Raw genomic sequence first — 22089 nt, 5'->3', positions numbered from 1 at the left:
GCACAGCAGGTACTAAAAAAGATGGAAGAGAAGGCGAAATCTGTACAAACAGTGAAAGATTTCTTACAGGTTCAACCTCCAAGGTTTAGCAGGAACTGGCCCTCCAAGAACTGGTCCTTTCCGGACTCCTCTAAGACACAGAGAGGCAGAAATAGGCGTTCAAGAGGCAGAAACCAATCTAGGGGTGCCTACAGGGGACGCCAGTGGCAAGGTAACAACCAGCGAGGCACAGACGCAGCCACCACCACTGCAACAACACAATCACAGTGACTTGGCTGTGGCACCGCCTACCAGGGAACAACTGGAAGCACCCTTAGGCGGAAAGCTGACATTATTTTCAAAGAACTGGCACTGCATCACAAGGGAAAAATGGATTTTGCAAACTATAGACCAGGGTTACAGGTTCCATTTCCATACTCTACCAGCAAAGAGAGGAATGCCAAACCTGCCACCTACTCAAAGGGCAGAAGCTCTAAAGCAAATATCTCAATTATTAAAAATGAGAGCTGTGGAAAAAGTACCATCTATGGAACAAGGAAAGGGATTTTACTCCAGACTCTTCCTGGTACCAAGAAAAGAGGGCAAATGGCGGCCTATTCTGGACCTGTCCGCTTTAAACACATTCCTCATAGTTCCAAAATTCAAAATGCTGACTCTACAGCAGCTCCTTCCCATGCTGGGCAAGGAGTCTTGGCTGGTAACTCTAGATCTCAAGGAGGCATACCTGCATGTCCCCATACGACCAAATTGCAGAAGATACCTCAGATTTCTTGCAGGATCAGAGCATTATCAATTCTCAGCATTGCCCTTTGGCTTATCTACTGCGCCCAGAGTGTTCACGAAATGCCTGGCATCAGTAATCACACATTGCAGACTTCAGGGAATCCAAATTTACCCCTACCTGGACGACTGCCTGATAGAAGTGGACAACAAAAGCAAGCTAACAGAAGACTTACAAAGAGTCATTTACCTGCTACAAGCCCTGGGATATACAGTCAATATAAAAAAGTCAAGGCTGATTCCATCCCAAAGAATAACCTTTCTGGGTGCAGAGCTGGACACATCAAAACAAATGGCATTCCTAACTGCAGAAAAGAAAGAGCAACTACCTCTCTACTTCTTGGCATTAACAAAGCAGAACCATCTAACTGCAAGGAAAGTACTGCAAGCCCTAGGCTTCATGGCATCCTGCATAATTCTGGTCCCTCATGCCAGGCTGCATATGAGAAAACTACAGTGGTACCTAAAGAATTTGTGGTCTCAACACAAGCACAGCCTAGAAACCAAAATTCCAATAATCCCATGCCTGAAGCAAGAGTTCCTATGGTGGGCTCAGGCCTGTCAATCAAACACAGGATTGCCCTTCTGCAACAGTCAACCAAGCCAAACCATCACGACAGATGCATCAGACCTCGGTTGGGGGGCACACATGCTGGACAAGTGCATACAAGGCTTATGGACTCAAGACCAGCTGCGCCTGCACATAAATCTAAAGGAAATGCTGGCAGTAAAATTGGCAATCCAGTCATTCAGACCATTTCTCCAAAAAGGTCAGTTGATGATAAGGACAGACAACACCACAGTTATGTGATACATCAACAAACAGGGAGGCGCACATTCATACCCTCTATGCCGGCTGGCACTGGACCTATGGGATGTGGCTCTGAGCTACAACATTCAGTTACAAGCTATTTTTGTACCGGGAAAAGAAAACATTCTAGCAGATATACTAAGCAGAACTACAACGAATGCCCACGAATGGATGCTGCATCCGGACATCTTCAAAGCCATCACAAGAGAATGGGGATTACCAAAAATAGACTTATTTGCATCCCCACTCAATCACCAGCTAAAGAGATTCTGCACAAGGACGTACCACCCACTTGCTTGGAAGGTGGACTCCCTATCTTTCAGTTGGAAGAACCTGACAGCATACGCATTCCCACCACTTCCTTTGATGCACAAGGTGCTTTTGAAGATCAAAGAGGAACGTCCAAGGATCATTCTGATAGCTCCAGACTGGCCAAGGCAACATTGGTACCCATTGCTGAGGAGCTTGTCTCGCGAACAAATATGGGCACTACCTCTGATCCCATTGCTGTTAACACAGAACAACTACAACATCCTGCATCCAAACCTGAAAACTCTGCAGCTAACTGCCTGGAACATTACATAAGAACAATTAACCCAAATCAATCCCAAAGGGTTAAAGGCATAATCCTTGAGGCTCGTACACCTTCAACAAGAAGGAATTATGCAGCAAAATGGAAAAGATATCTCATTTGGAGTACTGCAAAGGGAGAAGATGTGGCACTGGCAAACATACCCAACATCCTGGAGTACTTGGCAGAGCTCTTCCATACAGGCCTGTCCTATTCTTCCATCAAGATACATGCATCAGCCATTTCAGCAGAATACAGCTTGGATCCTCCTGTCTTCTCACATCCTCTGCTCAGTTTCTGAGAGGAATTAAAAATGTAAAACCTCCCAGGAAACCACCATTGCCAGCATGGGACTTGAACTTTGTGCTAGAAAAATTGACACTTCCCCCATTGGAACCAGCAGCAACAGCAGAATTACAATACTTATCCTGGAAGACTGCTTTCCTGCTGGCAATCACCTCAGCAAGAAGGGTCTCTGAACTACAGGCATTAATGGCAGTGCAACCCTTCCTGATCTTTCATCAAGATAGAGTGTCCATGAGAACAAATCCTACATTTATGCCTAAGGTGGTATCCAGAGTGTCTTTAAATCAGGCTATCCACCTACCTACATTCTTCCCCAACCCTCAGAACAGGGGAGAAAGACTGTTGCATACCTTGGATGTACATAGACAATTACGCTACTACCTGGACAGGACCAAGTCCAATAGAAAAACTGACCAGCTTCTGGTAGCATATGCAACAGGAAAGGAAGGAAAACCAATTTCAAAACAATCTCCAAATGGATAGGAAATTGCATTAGATTTTGTTACTCCTACCATGGAAAGAAAGCTCCAGAGAACATCAGGCCTCACTCCACAAGGGCTACAGCCACTACCACAGCTTTCTTACGAGGAGTGGCTACCAAGGACATTATAGAGGCTGCTACTTGGACCTCCGTGCATACATTTGCCAAGCATTACAATTTACCTTTATACTCTAGATCCCGAGCAGGCTTTGCCACTGCTGTTTTGCAAGGGATCTTAACTACACCATAATCTTTCCTTTGTTCCTCCTCCCCTAGTTTAGCTATGGTATTCTACCCATTTGTAAGGACTGCAGATGCATCCTTGAAGGACATAGTACAGTTTTGTACCTACCATAAATGTAGATGTCCGATAGGAATGCATCTGCAGTCAGGATTACCCACCCACCTTCCCCTCTGTGGTACTCCTAGGGTATTTGCCATCCTTCAGCTAGCTTGGGGGGGGATCTATTATGGTGTATTTGTTGGTATATATGTACATACATGCTTATTTTATGTGTTTGCTCTCTACTATTTGGAAACATTGGCATTTATCCAAATTTAGCCATCCAAGAGGGCACCTGGCATCTGGGGCAAGAAACACTGAGGAAAATGCATCGGCTGATGCCTTTATACCCGAAGAACTGCAGCTATGACGTCGGGTGAAGCCCGACACCAACCGAAGCCAGACCCAGACTTTGGAATCCGGCCGACCGAAGGGCTGCCTGACGACAGGACAACCCATTTGTAAGGACTGCAGATGCATTCCTATCGGACATCTACATTTATGGTAGGTACAAAAAGTACAGTTTTGTACCTACCATAAATGTAGATGTTCGAGGATCCACATTGCTGCAGTCCTAACTATTGGGTAGTCCGCTGTCCAGTCGGCCCGAATACCAAAGTATATGTCAGGGCGCGATAGACTGGCGTCAGTACGTCAGGGTACTAATGCGCATGACCGACGTCATATCCTCAGTCTTTTCTTGCCCCAGATGTCAGAAGACCCTGAAAAGATGAGGCCAAAACCAAAAACTCCAAACATACCTGCACCAAAAATATGTACAATATATACAAAATGACCAGAATAAAACCTCACCTACACAACCACCCCTAAACACAGAGGGGAAGGAGGGTAAATTGGACTGCACCAATGTGGATCCTCGAACATCTACATTTATGGTAGGTACAAAACTGTACTATGTTCTTCATTCCACATTGCTGCAGTCCTAACTATTGGGTAGAATCCCAAAGCAGAGGTAAGGGAGGCTGGCAAATCATAAGGAAGCAGGAACTGACAACATGCCTTGCAAAATAGCTGTGGCAAAACCAGCCCTAGACTTAGAGTAGAGAGGAAGGTGATAATGCTTAGAGAAAGTATGCACTGAACTCCAAGTAGCTGCCTCCAAAATATCCTTAGTTGCCACCCCTTAGAAATGCTGTTGAAGTGGCAGTAGCCCTAGTGGAATGAGGCCTAATCCCAGCTGGAATCTCCTTGCCAAGATGGGAATAACAAAATGCAATGCAAAACCCAATCCACCTAGAAATAGTTTGTTTTGACACAGGCTTGCCCTCGAACTCAAAGCAAAAGAAACAAACAACTGCTGAGACTGCCTAAAATCCTTAGTCCTGCTCAAATAATAACGCAATTGCCTGTGTACATCTAAAGTGTGCAAAATCTTTTCCCTTTATTTTGGGGATCTGCATAAAAGTAGGCAAATGAATAGTTTGGTTTAAAGCCACACTAGAAACCACCTTAGGCATAAAGAAAGGATTAGTACGTAAAGATACCCTATCCTTATGAAAAATCAAAAAGGCTCTACCGCCATAAGGGCCTGCAACTCAGAAACCCTTCTTGCAGAAGTAATGGCCAACAAAAAGCAGTCTTCCATGACAAGTATTTCAATTCAGCAGTAGGCTCAAAAGGTTGTAGAGTAAGTTTCTCCAACACAAAATTGAGATCCCAAGCAGGAGTAGGAGCTCTCGTGGGGGTCTTATATTCTTGCCCCTCTAAGAAATTGCTTGAACAAAGGATAAACAATGGTGGGTCACAATCATAGTGAGCTGAAATTGCTGCAGCATGAATCTTAATGGAAGAGAAAGACAAACCTTTGTCCAATAACTCAGTAAGATATTGAAGAGCCACACTCAAATTAGGCTCAGAAATCTCCAAATTGTTTGCTGCACTCCAAAATAAAAATCTCTTCCATTTTTCTGCGTACACTTTCCTTGTACTAGGTCTTCTGGCTTCCATAATCACATTTAAAACTTGTTGAGGAAGTTGAGACCTGCTGTCTTTCAAAACAGAATATGCCAGGCTGTTAAATGAAGAGTGAAGCTTGACATTGAGCAGGTGACCGTCCCTCTGAGACAACAGGTGTGGAATCAAGGGTAAAGGCCATGGAGGCTTCCTTACCAGACTCCTCAGTAATGGGTACCAGTGCTGCCGAGGCCAATCTGGAGCTATTAAAATCATCCTTGGCTTGTCTTGTCTGACCTTTAGAAGCACCTTTGGGAGAAGAGGCAGAGGTGGAAAAGCATACACATGAAGATTTTTCCAACTGAAAGAAAGAGCATCCACTTTCCAAGCTGTGTGATGAAACCTCTTTGTGCAAAACTTTGGCAGCTGGTGGTTTAGTGGAGAAGCGAACAGATCTATGTCTGGAGTTCCCCATGACACTGTCAATTTTGAAATACATGAAGATCCAGTTTCCACTGGGGATCCATGATTTGTCTGCTTAACACATCTGCTAAGGAGTTCTGTGCTCCGGCAGAAACCTTGCCTGAAGAGTCAGTTGCAAGCTGAGCAGTCTCCCATAAAATCATTGCTTGCCTGCACAATGGGTAAGAATGTGTTCCCCTTGTTTGTTGATGTACCACATGACAGTTGTGTTGTCTGTTAGAATCAACACCTGTCCTGGAAGAAGTAACTCCTTGAAAGCCATTAATGCAAACTGGACTGCTAACATCTCTTTCATGTTGATATGTAGATGCTGTAGTCTGGCAGGCCACTTGTCTTGTATCCACTTTCCATTTAGATGAGCTCCCCAAGCAATGTCTGAGGCATCTGTCGTTAGAATCTGACTCGCCTCTGGCCGGGTCACAGAGAGTCCCTTGTTTAGGTGACATTCCTGAGCCCACCACAAAAATTCCTTTGAATGCAAGGTATTATTTGAATGACAGTGTCCAAATCCTGGCAGTGCTGTGTCCATACATTTTTGAGATACCATTGCAGCTTCCTCATATGCAGTTTGGCATTGGGAAGCACCAGAATACAAGATGCCATGAACCCTAAGGCTTGAAGGACTGTCCTTGCAGTCAGCCGGACTGAAGAGATAGTTGATGGAAGTAACTGGAAAGATTCTTTTGTTTGTCCGGGGTTAAAAAGGCCATCTGGGCTGCTGTATTCAGTCTCACACCCAGAAAGCACATGTCTTGAGAGGGTACTAGACTGGACTTTATTTCGTTCACAGAATACCCTAGGCATCTTAGCACTGCTATGACATATTCCAAATGCTGTAGAAGGTCTTCCTTTTCTTGAGCCAGAATCAGGCAGTCGTCCAAGTAAGGATAGATTTGAATTCCTTTTAGCCTGAAGTAAGCTATCACTGGAGCCAGAACCTTTGTGAATACTCTGAGTAGATAAGCCAAAGGGCAATGCAGAGAACTGATAATGAGTATTTCCAGCTCGCAGATACTTCCTGCAACTTAGTCTTATAGGCACATGAAGGTAAGCTTCCTTGAGATCTAAAGTTACCATCCAGTGATCTTTGCCCAGCAGAGGTAAAAGCTGTTGTAACGTCAACATTTTGAACTTGGGAATGTCCAGATAAGTGTTGAGGATAGATAAATCCAAAATTGGTCTCCACGTGTTCCCCTTCTTTGGTACTAGGAACAGGCGAGAATAAAATCCTAGGCCCTTTCTGGCACAGGAACTGGCTGAATGCCCCTATTTGGAGCAACAGAGAAATTTGCTTGTGAGCCTCTGTTCTTTGTAGAGGAGGAATGTCTGGCATGCCTTTGAAAGGAGGCAAGGTATGGAAATAAAACCTGTAACCGTGGTGAATGATATCCAGAACCCATCTGTCTTGGGTAATTAAATCCCAATTTTCTTTGAAAAGAGACAGCCTTCCTCCCAAAGGTGCTGCCAGGCGAGAATGTACTGGCAGCTGAAAAGGCAGGTCATTGGGTCTGCTTACGAAAGGACTGACCCCTGCCCTCACCAGAAGTCTGAGCAAGGGAACTCCCTGTCCTAGGCCTAAAAGAACCTTGAGCTCTGCCCCTACCACGTCTAGACCTACCCCTAGACTGGGAATCATAAGCAGGATAAGTCCATCCCTTAGTAGGCCAATTTCTACTAAACTTGGAGGCTGCACCTGCAAAAATCCTTAACAGTTTGCATAGACTTAGCCTTGTCCTCCATTTCTTTTAAAACTGCTTCCACAAACCAAACAACACATCAGACTGTAAAGGAGCATCCAAAATCCTTGTTTTAACATGCTCAGCTAAATTCTGATCTCTCAACCAGGCGTGCCTACGAAGAACAGAACCAGTGGCAGCCACCCTCGAGGAGGCCTGCACAGCATCAAAACCACACTGCAAGGAATGTTTACCCACCTGTTCAGACACATGAACTAAATCCTGCAACTCTTTACACTCAATACCTTCTGCCAAAGCATCCACCTTAGATTTCAATTGTGAAAGGAGATAATTCTGATATTTTAACATGTGAAACTGACAATTCAAGCCCTCATGGCTAAAGTGGAAGAAGTATACACTTTCTTTCCCCATCTATCCAAAGCCCTTGCCTCTTTATCAGGAGGAACAGGATTTTTAACAACAGAGGCCTTCACACCTTTAGGCCCCTGAGAGACAGTTTCGGGTCTGCCTAGGACTCTTAAAAAGATACTTATGAGCTTCAGGCACCCTATAGTACCTATCCGGTTTAACTGGTGCAGGAGGCAAAGAATCAGGATTCAGGGAAGCCTCTGCAAAACATCTTCCACCACATTCAGAACAGGAGGTATAGCTAAAGGCCTATGCTGGGGTAAAACAAGAATTCCTAAGCCTCTTCCTGGAATCAGAGAAATCTTGACCTTCCCATTTAAAATGCTCCCTCATGGAATGCAGAGTCTCTGAAAATGAAAAATCCTCAGGAGGAGAAGCTGAAGGAGTAGAATCATCCACATCAGAATCAGAATAAGGAGGATACTCCTGCAAGTCTTCAGCCAAGACTCAGAAGCCTCGAACATTGCTCAAAACTCTCAAACTCAGGTTCCACCCTAGGCCTCTTATCAGGAGGGGGCATAGAACCTCTAATCATAGTAATCAAATCCTCTGCCATTTTAAGCATATGTTTCTTAGGTAAAGACCCTGAAGCACTAGGAGAAACCCCACTGAAGCTAAACTTGGCCTGCCTCTCAAGGAAGCCTTGGAAACAGAAGGGGAGGCTCTAACCACCTTAGGAAGAGAGGGAAGAACAGCCACCTGAGAAGCCCCTCAGCCTGGCCTACTTCCTGAGAGGAAACATCCTGTAACAGTAAAGTCTCTCCTGAGACTCCAAAGAAACTCCTGGCAGAACCTCCGGCTCCACTGAGTGAGCCTTCTAAAGAACCGACGCCTGGGACTGTCGGTTCTTCCACTCTAGGCTTTGCTGCTTTGTCCTTGCGCTTTTTGTCAAGCGGGCATCGGAGCATCCGACGGCATTTTATAATTACAACGCTTCCCAAAACTAACCTGGCACAGTCTAACCTTCTCTTAATAGTGCGTTTGTTAAATCTAGCACAAGAGCGCATCCAACAACGTCGTGCTCAGGCCCTAAACAAGGTATACACAAAGTATGGTAATCCCTATGAGGTATCTGTTTCCCACAAGAAATACAGTTATTCACTTTTTCTGACATCCGGTTAAATACTGAGGCAAGAAAAACCAAAATATTCCCCAGCGGGTACTTAGCCAACTTTGATTCGTCTGAAACTCTGACTTCAGAAACTTTCACCAACCTGAAAATTGCTTCTGCATCGGACCATGTGGCAAAAAAGACTGAGGATATGACGTCGGTCATGCGCATTAGTACACTGACGTCAGTCTAATGCGCCCTGACGGCCAGTACTTTGGTATTCGGGCCGACTGGACAGCGGACTACCCAATAGTTTGGACTGCAGCAATGTGGAATGAAGAACATCTGTACTTTTTCTAGGTTCATAGTTTATGTAGTTTCTTGGTTTTTTACATGTGAGCTACACAAAATGATGATGATTTTGTATGATAGGGATATGACGTGATGCTGTCTTTTTGTACCCAATGCTCCATTTATATTGTATATGAAAACTGTCAGTAAGCCAGAAATGTTTCATTTGGATGACGCTTGTAATAGTTGCAGCTTCTGTGTCATTGCCTTTCTTTTGAGTTGGCTTGTTTGAGCACACTAAATTTTAAGACGAGGGTAATGTAAGGAGGTGCCTGACTGACTCTTGCTCAAACATTTCAAGCTGGATACTCTTAGGACACATTGTGTTGTACTGGTGCTACTTTTACGTGCATGGGGAATGATTCAAGCATGGGGCATGGGATCCTTTATATCTCACATCTCCTGACATTAGACATTGTCTTATTTCTGCCTGTAGCTCCTGCATCTGCAGTTCCCATACCTTAGCAGGCTTCCCGGTATGACCTACACTTGGAGGAGAGAACCTGTGCACAGAGTCTCCAGTTATATGCACAGGTTCTAGGGTTTGCATCTATCAGTACTGGGGAGCAGGATAGGAAATGCTCCAACGACATTGCTGATATTTCTGTCACTGGTGTACTGAGCAAGCCATGAGGTATAGTTTGTGGGCATGCCTTCTTGGCTGCAGCAGCTGCTGCTGTTCTTCAGTTACCCAAATGGCCTGCATTGTGATCATCTTCAAGCCTTGGCTTCCAATAGCACTCCATAAGAGAATCCGTCCAGCACATTTCTCCTCCCAGAATGGGCATACCCATCCTCCCCTGCGAGTAATTAAGTTCTGGTCCCCTAGGCCATAATTAGGGATTTTATGCCTCTACCTCGTTAGTACAGCTGCAACATAGGATGCTTCTTTACTGAGACCTTTTCACACACACACACACACACAGATATATATATATAGATATAGATATATATATATATATATAGATATATATATATATATATATATATATATATATATATATATATATATATATAGAGAGAGAGAGAGAGCGTCTTGCTGCTTGTTCTTGAAAGAAAAAAAAAAAGACATATTTTATAAGGCAATCATCCGCAGAAACGGTGGATGCTCTCCTGTATGAAACTGTTGCCTTGTAGCAAATTGATGAGTTCATGCATAAAGTAGATATAGTACCACTGTTATGTTTATCTGATAACCAGCTTTATTATACAATTTGTATATTCTTTTACTTTGTTAACTTGCCTCTTGTCTGTGTTATGTCTGAAAAGGGTCCTTGGACTAGTTCATTTCACAGCTAATAAATGTAAAATAAGTACATGAATGAATGAATGATTCATCTTGATAGACTAGCAAGTTGAGATGTCAGCTAAGGGGAATGCAGAAAATTTTTGATATTATGTTGTCGTATCTCGCCTTCATTCTTACTGTTAGGGTTCCAAGACGATCCTCGGCTCTGACTCAGCCGAATACACTAGCTCGAAGTCTTTCACTTGGCTCTTGGCTGAATAGGTATCCCATCATGCAGTGGTGTAATTCTCCAGATCTCGTTTACCACGTTACTAGTTCGGATGCTCTCTCCATGGCCATGGCTAAGTTTGTTTAAGACTTTATATTTTTCTTGATTTTTGTTGTAATTATTAGTGTAGCTTTAGTGATATAGATATTTTTTTCTCTACTGTAGTTTTGCGTGTGCAATTTAATCTTGCTACTGTGTTTGTTGCTTGTTGGCCGTCATTTAGATGCAAGGCCGTTTCCCTTTTCCCATCAAATTTTTCTGTATACCCCTCACGACCTGATGTCATGGAAGAAGCGACAGCATCCGACGCAGAAATCCGAAGACTCTGGTATTCAGGCTGACTGAGGGCTACCTGCAGACAAGTAACCCAAATGTGATGACTGCAACAGTGAATACACTCGAACATCTACGTTTATGGTAAGTGTATAGAACTGTACTTTTTTATGATGTCTAAGGAAAGCAGAGAGAAGGAACCTAAGCGTTCAGGCTTTAAAAAGTGCCAGAAGTGTTCACAAAAGATGTCAATTACTGATGGGCATAATATTTGTGTTTATTGTTTGGGGGCCATTCATCTCCAAGAGAAATGTACTTTCTGTCACTCTTTCAGCTCCTGTGTCTTACAGGAAAGAAGGAACAAGCTAATTCTCAAAGGACTCCTGAAACCTCCGTTTGATGAAGCTTTACAGAGTACTGCTTCTACAAATAAGTCTCCTTCCTCTAAAGGTGGCTTGTCTACAAAAAGACCATCTTCCTCTTCCACTTCTTCAGCTCATTCAGAGCCATCTCAAAAATTGGCCAAAACTTCAGAAACACAAATCTCCTAGGCTTCACAGCCCTTGGAACAGAGAGAGATCATTGAATTGGACAAGTCAAGTCCTTCGGCTCCACGGCCTTTGGAGCCGAAAGAAACTACCTTTCAGAGCTGGTCTCCTGAACTAGTACTGGTCTCCCCTGCTTGAGATCTCTCATATTGCAGTGATCTCACTCAACAACCCCCTCTCCTCCAGGTCCTCTAGGAGCTTGTCGGACGATAATGAGGACAGGGTGGTGCTCAGACATTTGAAGTTGCCAGCACTGGCTAAATTGTTTTCTGCTCTGACCCAACTGGTTTTGGAGCCATCCAAGACTATTACATCCACAACTATTCCTCCTCCGAGCCAAGCTGGATCTTCAGAGATGGAATGCCAGATACCACTTGCTGTGGACTCTTTGGTTCCAACACCCGTCCAGGAGATTTAGGAACCGATCCCTGCTCCGACACTCAGTGCTGTCCAGGGTGTCTATGGGCCGAAGTTCTCCAGTCGGCTCTGGGGGGGGGAGGGGGGACACTCGGACCCGAGTTTCTTTGGTTCCAAGTTTACCTCTCGGAGCTTCGGTTTGGCTGAGCTCTGCTCTTACATCAGCCTCAGAGCCGGTCTCCGTGGAGCCGGGGACTTCCTCTGTTTCCTCGGAGCTGGGGTGATCTGCTTTCAGGCTGATGAGGAGTGTGCTGTCCCCACCTACAGCTCTACACAAGGATACTGGTATTCTTACCCCTCAAGGCACCAGCTTCTGTCTCTGCACCACGCCATCCACAGGACAGCAGAGATTCAGAGCCTCAAAGAACCCCTTTAGGTGAACCCCACTCTTCCGAGACCTTCCCCAGAATATCCTTCTGAGGAGGCTCCTTGAAAGAGAACATGCAAGAGGAAGCCCCTGACGAGTCTGTCACCTCTGACACTGACCTCGAGGAGTCAGAAGGGTCCCCACGGTCATCCTCTGAAGATAACTCCTTTACAGATATCTTAGAAATCCTGAATAGCTGGAAACCCATCAACCCTTATGATAAGGAGTCTGTGTACCTGAAGGCCTTTGGATCTTTACCTTCAGTCTCCTGGGTGTCTCCACCTTTTGACGAGCTATCGGAGTTGGTTAGTCGAAAGGTGTGGGAGTCACCAGATAATATGGAACCAGTCCCTCGGAGGCCAAATAAGTTCTTATCAGCCCTATCTGAAAAATATTTTCTCATGAAAGGCATCCCTGTAGATGCTATGTTGGTGGCAGCAGCCTCAAGAAGAAACTTTCTTGAAACATCCTCATCTGTCCATCTACCGAACAAGGACTCTCGAATGATGGACACATACGTGAAGCGTATTTTTTCATCAGCGACTTTTACCCTTAGATTGCTGAACTACCTTACGCACTTTACGAGACTACAAAGAGATCTCCTGAAGAAGTTAGGAGATGCTCTCAAGGGTCGTTAGCTGCGGGGGTCTCAGAAAAGGTGACCTCGGCTATCTACCTTAAATTCCATCGTTAACTCTGACATGAAACTGATATCCTATGCAGCAGATGGTGCAAGCAGGCCAGTGAGTTCAGGAGTTTCCTTGAGGAAACCCTCCTGGATGCGCTTGTGTAACTTTGTGGAACCTTTCAAGTCTACCTTTGTCAATACCCCTTTTGATGGATCCTCACTATTTGGACCCAAAGTCAAGGACACATTCACCAGATGCAAGCAGGAAGGAAAAACTTTCTCTGCCGTTGAAGTACATTTTTCCGTACCTTGAAGACCTTACCCTAAAGGTCAGAAGAGTGGGAAAATGTGGTTAAAAACATCCCAGGGAGTTTTTCAGGAAGCATGAGGTGAACCCTTCCCAGAGCAGAGGAGGCGGCAATAATGGCAGAAGTCGTCCATGAGGCAGAGGGGGTCCGCAAAACCAGGGTGACCGTGATTCCTTTCGTGGCCGGCCCTACCAATGCTCCTGAAAGGAGGCCCGTCTGCTCTGCTCTACTCTACTCTGGAGGAAGTTGGGGGGGGGGCAGTTAACTTTGTACCCAGAAGCCTGGCGAGATATCACAAGAGTCACATGGGTACAAAGTATAATATCCAGAGGTTATTCCATTCCCTTTTGCCATCCTGTCCCACAGATCAAAACAGTCCCAGATATTCCACCCAGTCAAAGGGAAAAAGCAACTATAGAAATTCAAAAGTTGCTGGACAAAAGAGTCATCCAAAAAGTCCCCGCAGACCAAATACAATTCAGAACTTACTCTGGATTCTTTGTAGTGCCAAAAAGAACAGGGGACTGGAGACCCATATTGGAGCTCAGCAAACTAAATGAATCTGTGAAGAAGTCCAAGTTCCGAATGGTGACACTGCAGTCAATTCTTCCCTTTTTAGGGAAGGACGATTGAATGTGCTCAATAGATCTCCAAAATGTGCACTACCACATAAAAATGGACAGAGCATCAAGGAGTCATTTACACTTCTGGCTGGGAGCCAGTCATAATTAGTTTCGAGTTCTGCCCTTTGGTCTCACTACAGCCCCCAGAGTGTTCACCAAATACATAGCAGTAGTCACGGCTCACTTGAGACATCTAGGATTCCAAGTGTTTCCGTACATAGACAACGGGCTGCTAACTGCCACCACCAAGCATCTACTTCAACAGGCGAGAGACACCACACTACAAACCTGCTGTCAGACATAAAAGTGAATTTAGTAAAGTCTGCCTTGTTGCCCTGTCAACATATTACATCCATAGGCACAGAGCAGATCTCGATACCATTTCCATGATGGCACGTCTACCTCCCGACAGAGTTTCTGTTCTTAGACCACAAATAGCTGACCTTCTACCCGGAAACAAGGTGAAAGCAGAAACAATTTTGAAAGTCCTAGGAATCATGGCATCAACTGTCACCCTAGTCCCTCTAGCCAGGATACATATGAGAATTCTTCAATGGCTCCTTTTTGCTCAGTGGTCATTACAAGAACTTCCCATGTCTCACCAGATCAGAATTACAGTCATGCAAGGGAGATCTTCTATGGTGGCTTCGGTCCAGCCACATGACCATCGGACGACCTTTCGTGCCACAACAACCTTTAGCTACAGTGACCACGGGCGCCTCCCAGATTGGGTGGGGGGGCATTATCTGGGAAGAACAGTCCAAGGCACATGGCAAGAACACAAGGCCCATTTGCACATCAGTGTTCTAGAGATGAGAGCAGTGCTTCTAGCAATCCAGGACTCTCTTCCACTAGGAACGATTGCAATCCAGTCAGACAACATGTCGGTAGTCTGGTACATAAACAATCATGAACCAGATCATACCCCTTTTGTCGAGAAGCACTGAGTGTGTGGCAGTGGGCAATCTCTTACCAACGTTTTCTGGTAGCAACGCATATCCTGGGGAAATCCAATGTGACAGCGGATAAACTCAGCAGGGTGATATTAATGCCTCACAAGTGGTCTCTAAACCAAAATATAGCAGAGAAGATTTTCTGAAAATGGGGCCCGCCTTGCTGTGACCTATTTGCCACTCTCATGAATACCAAATGCAGCAGCTACTTTGCACTAATCCCCCCATGGGGGAACACAGAGAGAGATGCACTTGTTCACGATTGGCCCTCAGGACTACTGTATGCTTTTTTCCCCTGATACCAAAAGTCATTCAGAAAGCAAAATCCTTGGGAAGCAGGCTGATTCTCATTGCTCCATATTGGCCTAGTCAGATTTGGTTCCCCTTTCTCTGGCCTCACCTACAGGAGAAACTGTGAGTTCTGGACCCAGTTCCAGACCTTCTGACCTATATGTCAGCAACACTTCATTCTGCTCTCCAAACCGTCAATTTGACAGAAAGGCTGCTCCACTTCCAAACTTAGTCAGGCTTTAAGACCACACCAGCAGTAAAACACATTTTGTTATCTTCTCACAAGGCTTCTACCAGGAAGTTATATTCTAGTAAATGTAAGAGGTTCTCCTACTGGCCAAAAGCAAGAATCATTGATCCCTTTTCTGCCCAAATTAGTTACATTTTATAATTTCTTGCAGAACTTTTTCAGCAAGGTTCTGCCGCAGCTACAATTAGAGTTCAACTAGCTGCAATTTCTAATTTTCACATTGGTGAATACACTCCTAAACTGATGTCACATAAACTGTGTAAAGCATTTTTAAAAGGCACTTGTTTATTGAGAACTCCCACAAAACAACCTCTCTCACCATGTAATCTGAATTTTGTTCGGACTCACCTAACCTTACCTCCCTTTGAACCTTCATCTTCATGTGATCTCAAATTTCTCTCTTGGAAAATTATTTTCCTAGTAGCCATTACATCTGCAAGAAGAGTCTCGGAATTCCAAGCTTTATCAGTTAAGTTGCCGTACTTGATTTTCCATAAGGATAGAGTATCTCTGCGAACTAATCCATCCTTTGTGCCAAAAGTTTGTTCTCAAACCAATCTGAATCAATCAGTTGAGCTCCTAGTGTTGTTTTCCTAATCATAGCAACAAGGCAGAATACAAACTCCACCAATTGGATGTGCACAGACAACTTAGGTTTTATCTGCATAGAACTAATGATTTTAGGAAAACAGACCAATTGTTCATCTCCTTTTCAGAAGCAAAAAAGGGCAGGCCAGTTTCAAAAGTTACGCTTTCAAATTGGCTCTCAAATTGCATTACCTTTATATACCCCTCAAATAACAGGAAATTACCATTCAAAGTTAGAGGTCACTCGACTAGAGCCTTAGCAACATCCTCTGCTTACCTAGCTGGATTATCAATGGACCGTATTTGTGCCGCTGCTACGTGGACAAGACCCCATACTTTTATTACTCATTATAAAGTTGGTTTGGCCTCCAGGGACAAGCCTTCTTTTGGTTCCACTGTGCTCAAAGGTATACTCCTGTGAGCCACCCTGGAAAATGGTGCTAGGGACGCTGTCCCAAACAGTAAGAATGAAGGCGAGATAGGACAACATAACATAAAGAAGTTATGTACTCACCATAACGTTCCATGTTTGTTGTCCATCTCACCCTTCATTCTTACGACCCTCCCACCTTCCCCCAGCCAAGAGCACCTAGAGGACTTAGATGAGAGATTTTTCTTTTTAGTGAAGGAGCTTCTCTAAATTTCATGACAAATGTAGACACAGTGTTATGATTAGCAGCAAACAAGATCCTGAGAATTACACCACTACCTGATGGGATACCTATTCAGCCACTAGCCAAGGGAATGACTTTGAGCTAGTGTATTTGGCCGAATCGGATTAGAGGATCGGCTCTGAACCCAAACAGTAAGAATGAAGGGCGAGATGGACAATAAACATGGAATGTTATGGTGAGTACATAACTTCTTTTCAAAACAAGATGTAGATGTTAAAGAAGGGCAATGGATATATCTGCAAATGCTGGCAATGTGTTGTGTGTTTATTTTATTTTTTTTCCATTTAGGCCTCCAGCTAAAACCATATCATAAGCCCTTGCAGCATGTTAGAGATTGGTCTGAGATTGTGTCTGAGCTGACGAGTTTGGATCCCCAGCGAGAAACCCCACAGCTTTTCCTACGGAGAGATGTAAGGCTTCCACTGGAAATAGAGAAGAAGGTCTGTATTCTTTTGGAGAATTTAATATTTGACTTAATGAAAAGTTAAATGCCACATGCCACTCATTGTTGTGATTTTTGTGGTCTTATTTTATTATTTTATTTATTTAATTAAGTAAGTAGACTGGACTCGTATGATTCCATTTTCAACCATGACTTAATTTCAGAATTGAACTATGACATGCAATGCAAATTAAATGCATTTTAGTACATACAGATGTTGTTCCTGTCACTCCTAAACAAATGTGATTAAGCCAAATAGAACATCAGAAAAAGTTATACATGGCAAAGTTATTAAGATGCAATTGTTGTTGTTGACAGCATTTAACAGATGCAGCCAGTGAGGCAGTGCTGTAGTGACCTTGCAGAAGACCTTAAAAATATGACCCTTACTGTGACTAGATTCATGATCAGAGAGTCTGTGTAGATTATAAGTGAAACCAGGGTTACAGCTGTACTTTGTGTTTTGTTAGGATATCCTAGATGAAGAAGACCACTTGACATTTAAGAAGGAAAAGAGGTGGAAGTATTCTAATTATAACAGGGACAGAGTTGCATATTCTGGAGCCTTGTGTGAAGAAAGCAAAGAGTTCTTAAAATTCTGAATACAGTAGACTGGAATAAGGCGAACAGTGGTCTAAAAACAAGAGTCTATAAGTTAAGAGCCCAGTTCTGCAATTTGCCAGCATGTTTTAGAAAGAGTTAAAGGATCTGTGCGCATACTAATTGATTGGATATGAATCTTGACATCTTATATGCATTTCTATTTTTCTTTCCAGTTGTTAATGGGCAAGTGAGCTGGTCACATGACCCTTTTTAGTCACAACCCAGCCAAAAGTTAAGAACATTATCCATAGCATTTAGGCATTTTATAGGAGTTTGCTGTTAGAAAAAGTAGTTGGGTATTACTCCATAAACCAAGATATTTGAAGTGTTAAACCCTACATACCTGGATGAGTTTTAATTTTGTTGAGAAGGTGAGGCACACTTTTTCACGTAGAGTGGAAGTGTAGTATTTTTTGCCATGATCAATCACTTTGAGGTTATTGGTGTAATTGGTACTGCAAAAAAAAAAATCCACCTTACGCAGACATTTTTATCTCTTTTGGTGAGAAGCCTTCGGAGGCAACATGGCCTCAACCTTAGAAGCTAGTTTAGTTTTATTGGCCTTTGTCATACAATTCCATTTTTTTTTTAAATATTGGAAGGTGGAGTGTAATAAAGCATCCATGCAAGTCAAAGCTAATCTTGAGTATATTCCCGATTGCTTTCTTAAAGAAGTTTATTGACATTTAGCATCATACCTTTCAACTGCTATGATTTTTGTCCTCAAATTTACTGTTATTGCTTATAAAGTCAGACAAGTTCATGGGTACATACCTTATTAATTAATAATTAAATCTATACAAAGACTCCCTTTCACTAACTGTATAGGATCTAGTATATAAAGACTTTATTTTCCGAAAATTAAGAGATTTCTCCTTTTTCTGACCCACTTCTATGATTTTGTTAAAGATGGGTGCTGTGACTTTCAGTGTTCAGTGTCCTACTTGACCAATTTCTTTGCAAAACCTGTGGCTCAACAAACATCCTAAGTATGGACCTAAGTCTACAACAACAAATAAACAAGGCTAACTGAAGAGTTACGTCCTAACTTAACATATTCCCAGCTTGTGGAGTAAGTTGCAGATCAAACAGACTACTACTTTGACTACCTTTAAGGCACAAATTTACAACAGGATTATCATTTTGGAAGGTGAGCACTGTTAAGTGCCTGAAAGGGTGGGGGAATTGGGAGAAAGCAATTTTAAGTGTCTGCCTAACAGTGCATGTGGTAGGCACCTTACGGTCTCCAGGATCAATTGCCTACTATTGTTGTTTTCTCCGATAGCCAGTTGTAGACCATGTCTTTAGTTACCTGAAAGCTGATGTAGGCTTTTTACCATGTGTTGCTTCTCCCCAAGTTAAGACAAATTAAGATACATAATCAGTAAGTAGAATTTCATCAAGTTTTGGTTTAAGGGTAATGAATTACATAGCCAGTGTTTTAAAATACTAGACCATCTTAAAATTAGCCATCAGTGCTTTTGTCAAGCTTTATTCATATTTTTTTCTTTTTAGTTTTCTTACCAAATCTGTTATAATTGTGATGGTAGCACACAATGAATTGGTTAAAAGACATGATCTGATATTGTTAATCCTCTTTCATTCCTTACATGTGGGTATTGGCTCCAACCTCGGAACCGAGCCGGCCATCTTCCAAGCTCGCATCAGTTACAAACTCTCAAGCTAAAAACTCTTACCCAGAATTCCCCTCTCCCTGTTACCACCAATTTCATTTGCCACATCGCCATTCGGCCATGACAAGCTACTTCTCTTGAGCTAAGTACAATATTTTTTTTCATACTAAATTCTAAAACAGCCTTTTCTCACAGAAAAGATATTAGATAGTTTTTTCTTACCTTATCACATTTAGCGACTATCCTTTCTTGAATCTTTTGAATTCCTTCCCTCCTCTTTACCGTGAGGTAATTTCTTTTTACCATCGTTGGTAAACCCCCTTTCCTTCTTACCTTCGGGTAATTCTTGTACCATTGCTGATATTTTTTTCTGGGTTTCTTTCCTTCCTTTCTTTCTTTCTAAAATGGCAGATAAAAAAGTTAGTCCAGGATTTAAAAGATGTTTAGATTGTGGCCATAAATTACCTACTTCAGATGCACATTCCCTGGGTGTCTATTGCTTGGGTGTGCCTCATTTAGCAGTTGATCTGCCCTGCGGGATTTGTAAGAATTTCTGTAACAGGACGTTGATTGAGAGGAAAAATAAATTAATATTGAAGGGGCTACTTAAATCTCCTTTTTCAGAGGCTATTTCTGGGTTGGAGGCTTCAACCCCTCCAAGATCCCATAAGAAAAAGAGTGATGAACATATAAAGGCCAAGTCTCTTCCTTCATCCCCTGCTGGGGACTCTCAGGAACCGAGACCCAAGAAAGCTAAGCTTTCCAGTTTGGATTTGACTTCTTCGGCTCCAGTGCTTTCGATACCTAGACCTTCGGCACCGAGGTCATTGGTGCCATCTGTGACTTCGGCACTGACTAGTGTGCCCTTTACCATATCGGTACCGAGGGGCTCCTCGGTTCAGATTTCTTTACCGGCACCGACTGTCCAGTCGATGCAGACTGTTACGACGTTGATGGATTTTTCGACGCCCATTGCCTTTTCGGCTCCGACAACTTACCCGGCACCGACTACCCTCTCAGCACCGACCATTCAGTTATCGGCACCATTTTTTTGGTTCCAGCCTTAGCGCCGACAACCACTTCGGTACCGACCCTTTCGGTGCAGACCATGACTTCGGCACCGATGATTTCCTCTGTGCAGACACCTGTAGTTTAATCCTTTACAGCCCTGTTGTTTTCAGTGCAGGCCTGTGAGGTGGGCACTGAGCTTGCTCCGTCTTTGGATAGACCTGACTCTCCCCCCCCCCCCCAGCCGTGTCAGTGAAATCTACTAGAAGCCTCTCTGAACACGATGTGTTGCGTCTTGTGGATCAAATGCTTTTGGCCAGAGGTATCCCGCCCCCCAGGACCTATCCTTCCTCGGGAGGTGATCACCTTTACCAAAGACCCCTACTTATTCTCCTCCTTCATTGCTTTTGAAGCCCCTTGATATAGCACAGCCTTTCCCCTCTACAGTTCCCTTTATGGACCTCACTAAGGAGCCGCAGTTGCCTTTGTGGCAGGAGATTTTTGCTACGACCCAGGATGTCAGCTGTGGCATAATTTGGTGTCTCACAGCCATCCAGGGACTCCGAGTCGGCAGGCTGAGCCACTTAGGAGAGGGGTGACCCCTGTCCTGGGCACTCACCCCTCTTCAGGTGGACCGGCTTTCCAGCTAATGGAGAAGGCTCTGATGTCAGTTGGCGATCCTGTGCTATCACTCTCTCCGCCCTCCTCTGGACCGCAATGTACACAAGTCATTCCTAGTGGACACCGGGCGCAAGGGCCTCAGGATATACTCCCACAGGAGACCCCTTTTGCGTTGTCTTCCCCAGCTTCTCCCTCTGAGGAAGTTCATCAATAGAGCTCATGCAAGAGGAAGCACATAGACTCTACAGAGGAGTCCCTTACTGAAGACACAGACTTTGATGATGGGGAAGAGTCCCCTCACTCACCCTCTGAGGTATCCTTTCATGATATTCTTGAAATTCTTAAACAGTGAGGTGACTGGCAGCCCTCGAACCCGACCTCTGAAGAGTCTGTGTTCCTGCAGGCCTTTTGCACCTGGCCCCCCTACCTCCTGGGTTACTCCACCTGCCAACGAACTGGTCCGGCTCATCGTGCAGCATGTGTGGAAGGCTCCTGACACCATTGAGGCCATTCCCCGGAGGCCAGATAAACTTTTGTCCCCTCCTGCTACTGATCCCCATTGGTCCAGAGGTCTTCCTGTAGATGCTTTGGTGGTGGCGGCCGCAACTAAAAAGGACCTGCCGGAAGAAGAAAGCCAGACTGTCCATCTGCCCAACAAAGCATCCCTGGCTCTGGACTGAATAGGGAAGCGTACTTTTGCATCAGTGACCTTTGCAATCAGGTCCCTGAACTATATGGCACACTTTACCAGGCTTCAAAGAGATTTAATTTCTGAGCTCTCTGAAACTTTGGCTGGAGCTGTGTCTGATGAGGTTCGTGACAAAGTGGCCTCTCAGCTAGCCACCACTGAATCGATATCTAACTCCTCCATGCGCCTGATATCTCACGCATCAGAAGGAGCAGCTAGAGTGGCGAGTTCAGGCATTGTTCTGAGAAGGCATGCCTGGATGCGCTTGTGTAATTTCACAGAACCCTTCAAGGCTTCCTTTCTCAACTCTCCCATTGAAGCCTCTTATTGTTTGGACCCAAGGTTTAAAGCACACTGGCCAGATGTGAACAGGACGGTAAGACCCTTTCTGCCATGGGTGTCCGTTGTTCTTCCCCTCAACGGGCTTTCTCCAGAAACCAGAAGAGTAGGAAGATATGGTACAAAAAGTCTCAGGGTCCTTTCTGTGACACATATGCCGAGTTCTCCCCCAGAGGCAGCG

At 44.1% G+C, this 22089-nt stretch overlaps 1 protein-coding gene across 1 annotated transcript in view; it reads left to right on the top strand.

Annotated features, from left to right (window-relative positions):
• Nucleotides 1–22089, top strand: part of KRIT1 (KRIT1 ankyrin repeat containing) — a 772078-nt gene that overhangs the window by 432542 nt on the left and 317447 nt on the right. The window contains 1 exon segment of the mRNA XM_044066350.1: nucleotides 16862–17013. Coding sequence (XP_043922285.1) covers nucleotides 16862–17013 — 152 coding nt within the window.

Source organism: Protopterus annectens, chromosome 3.part1 (assembly GCF_019279795.1).
Source record: "Protopterus annectens isolate FY-2018-M chromosome 3.part1, PAN1.0, whole genome shotgun sequence".
Lineage (NCBI taxonomy): Eukaryota > Metazoa > Chordata > Ceratodontiformes > Protopteridae > Protopterus > Protopterus annectens.
Note: the sequence above shows the minus strand (reverse complement) of the source record. Positions and strands in the feature narration are given on the sequence as shown.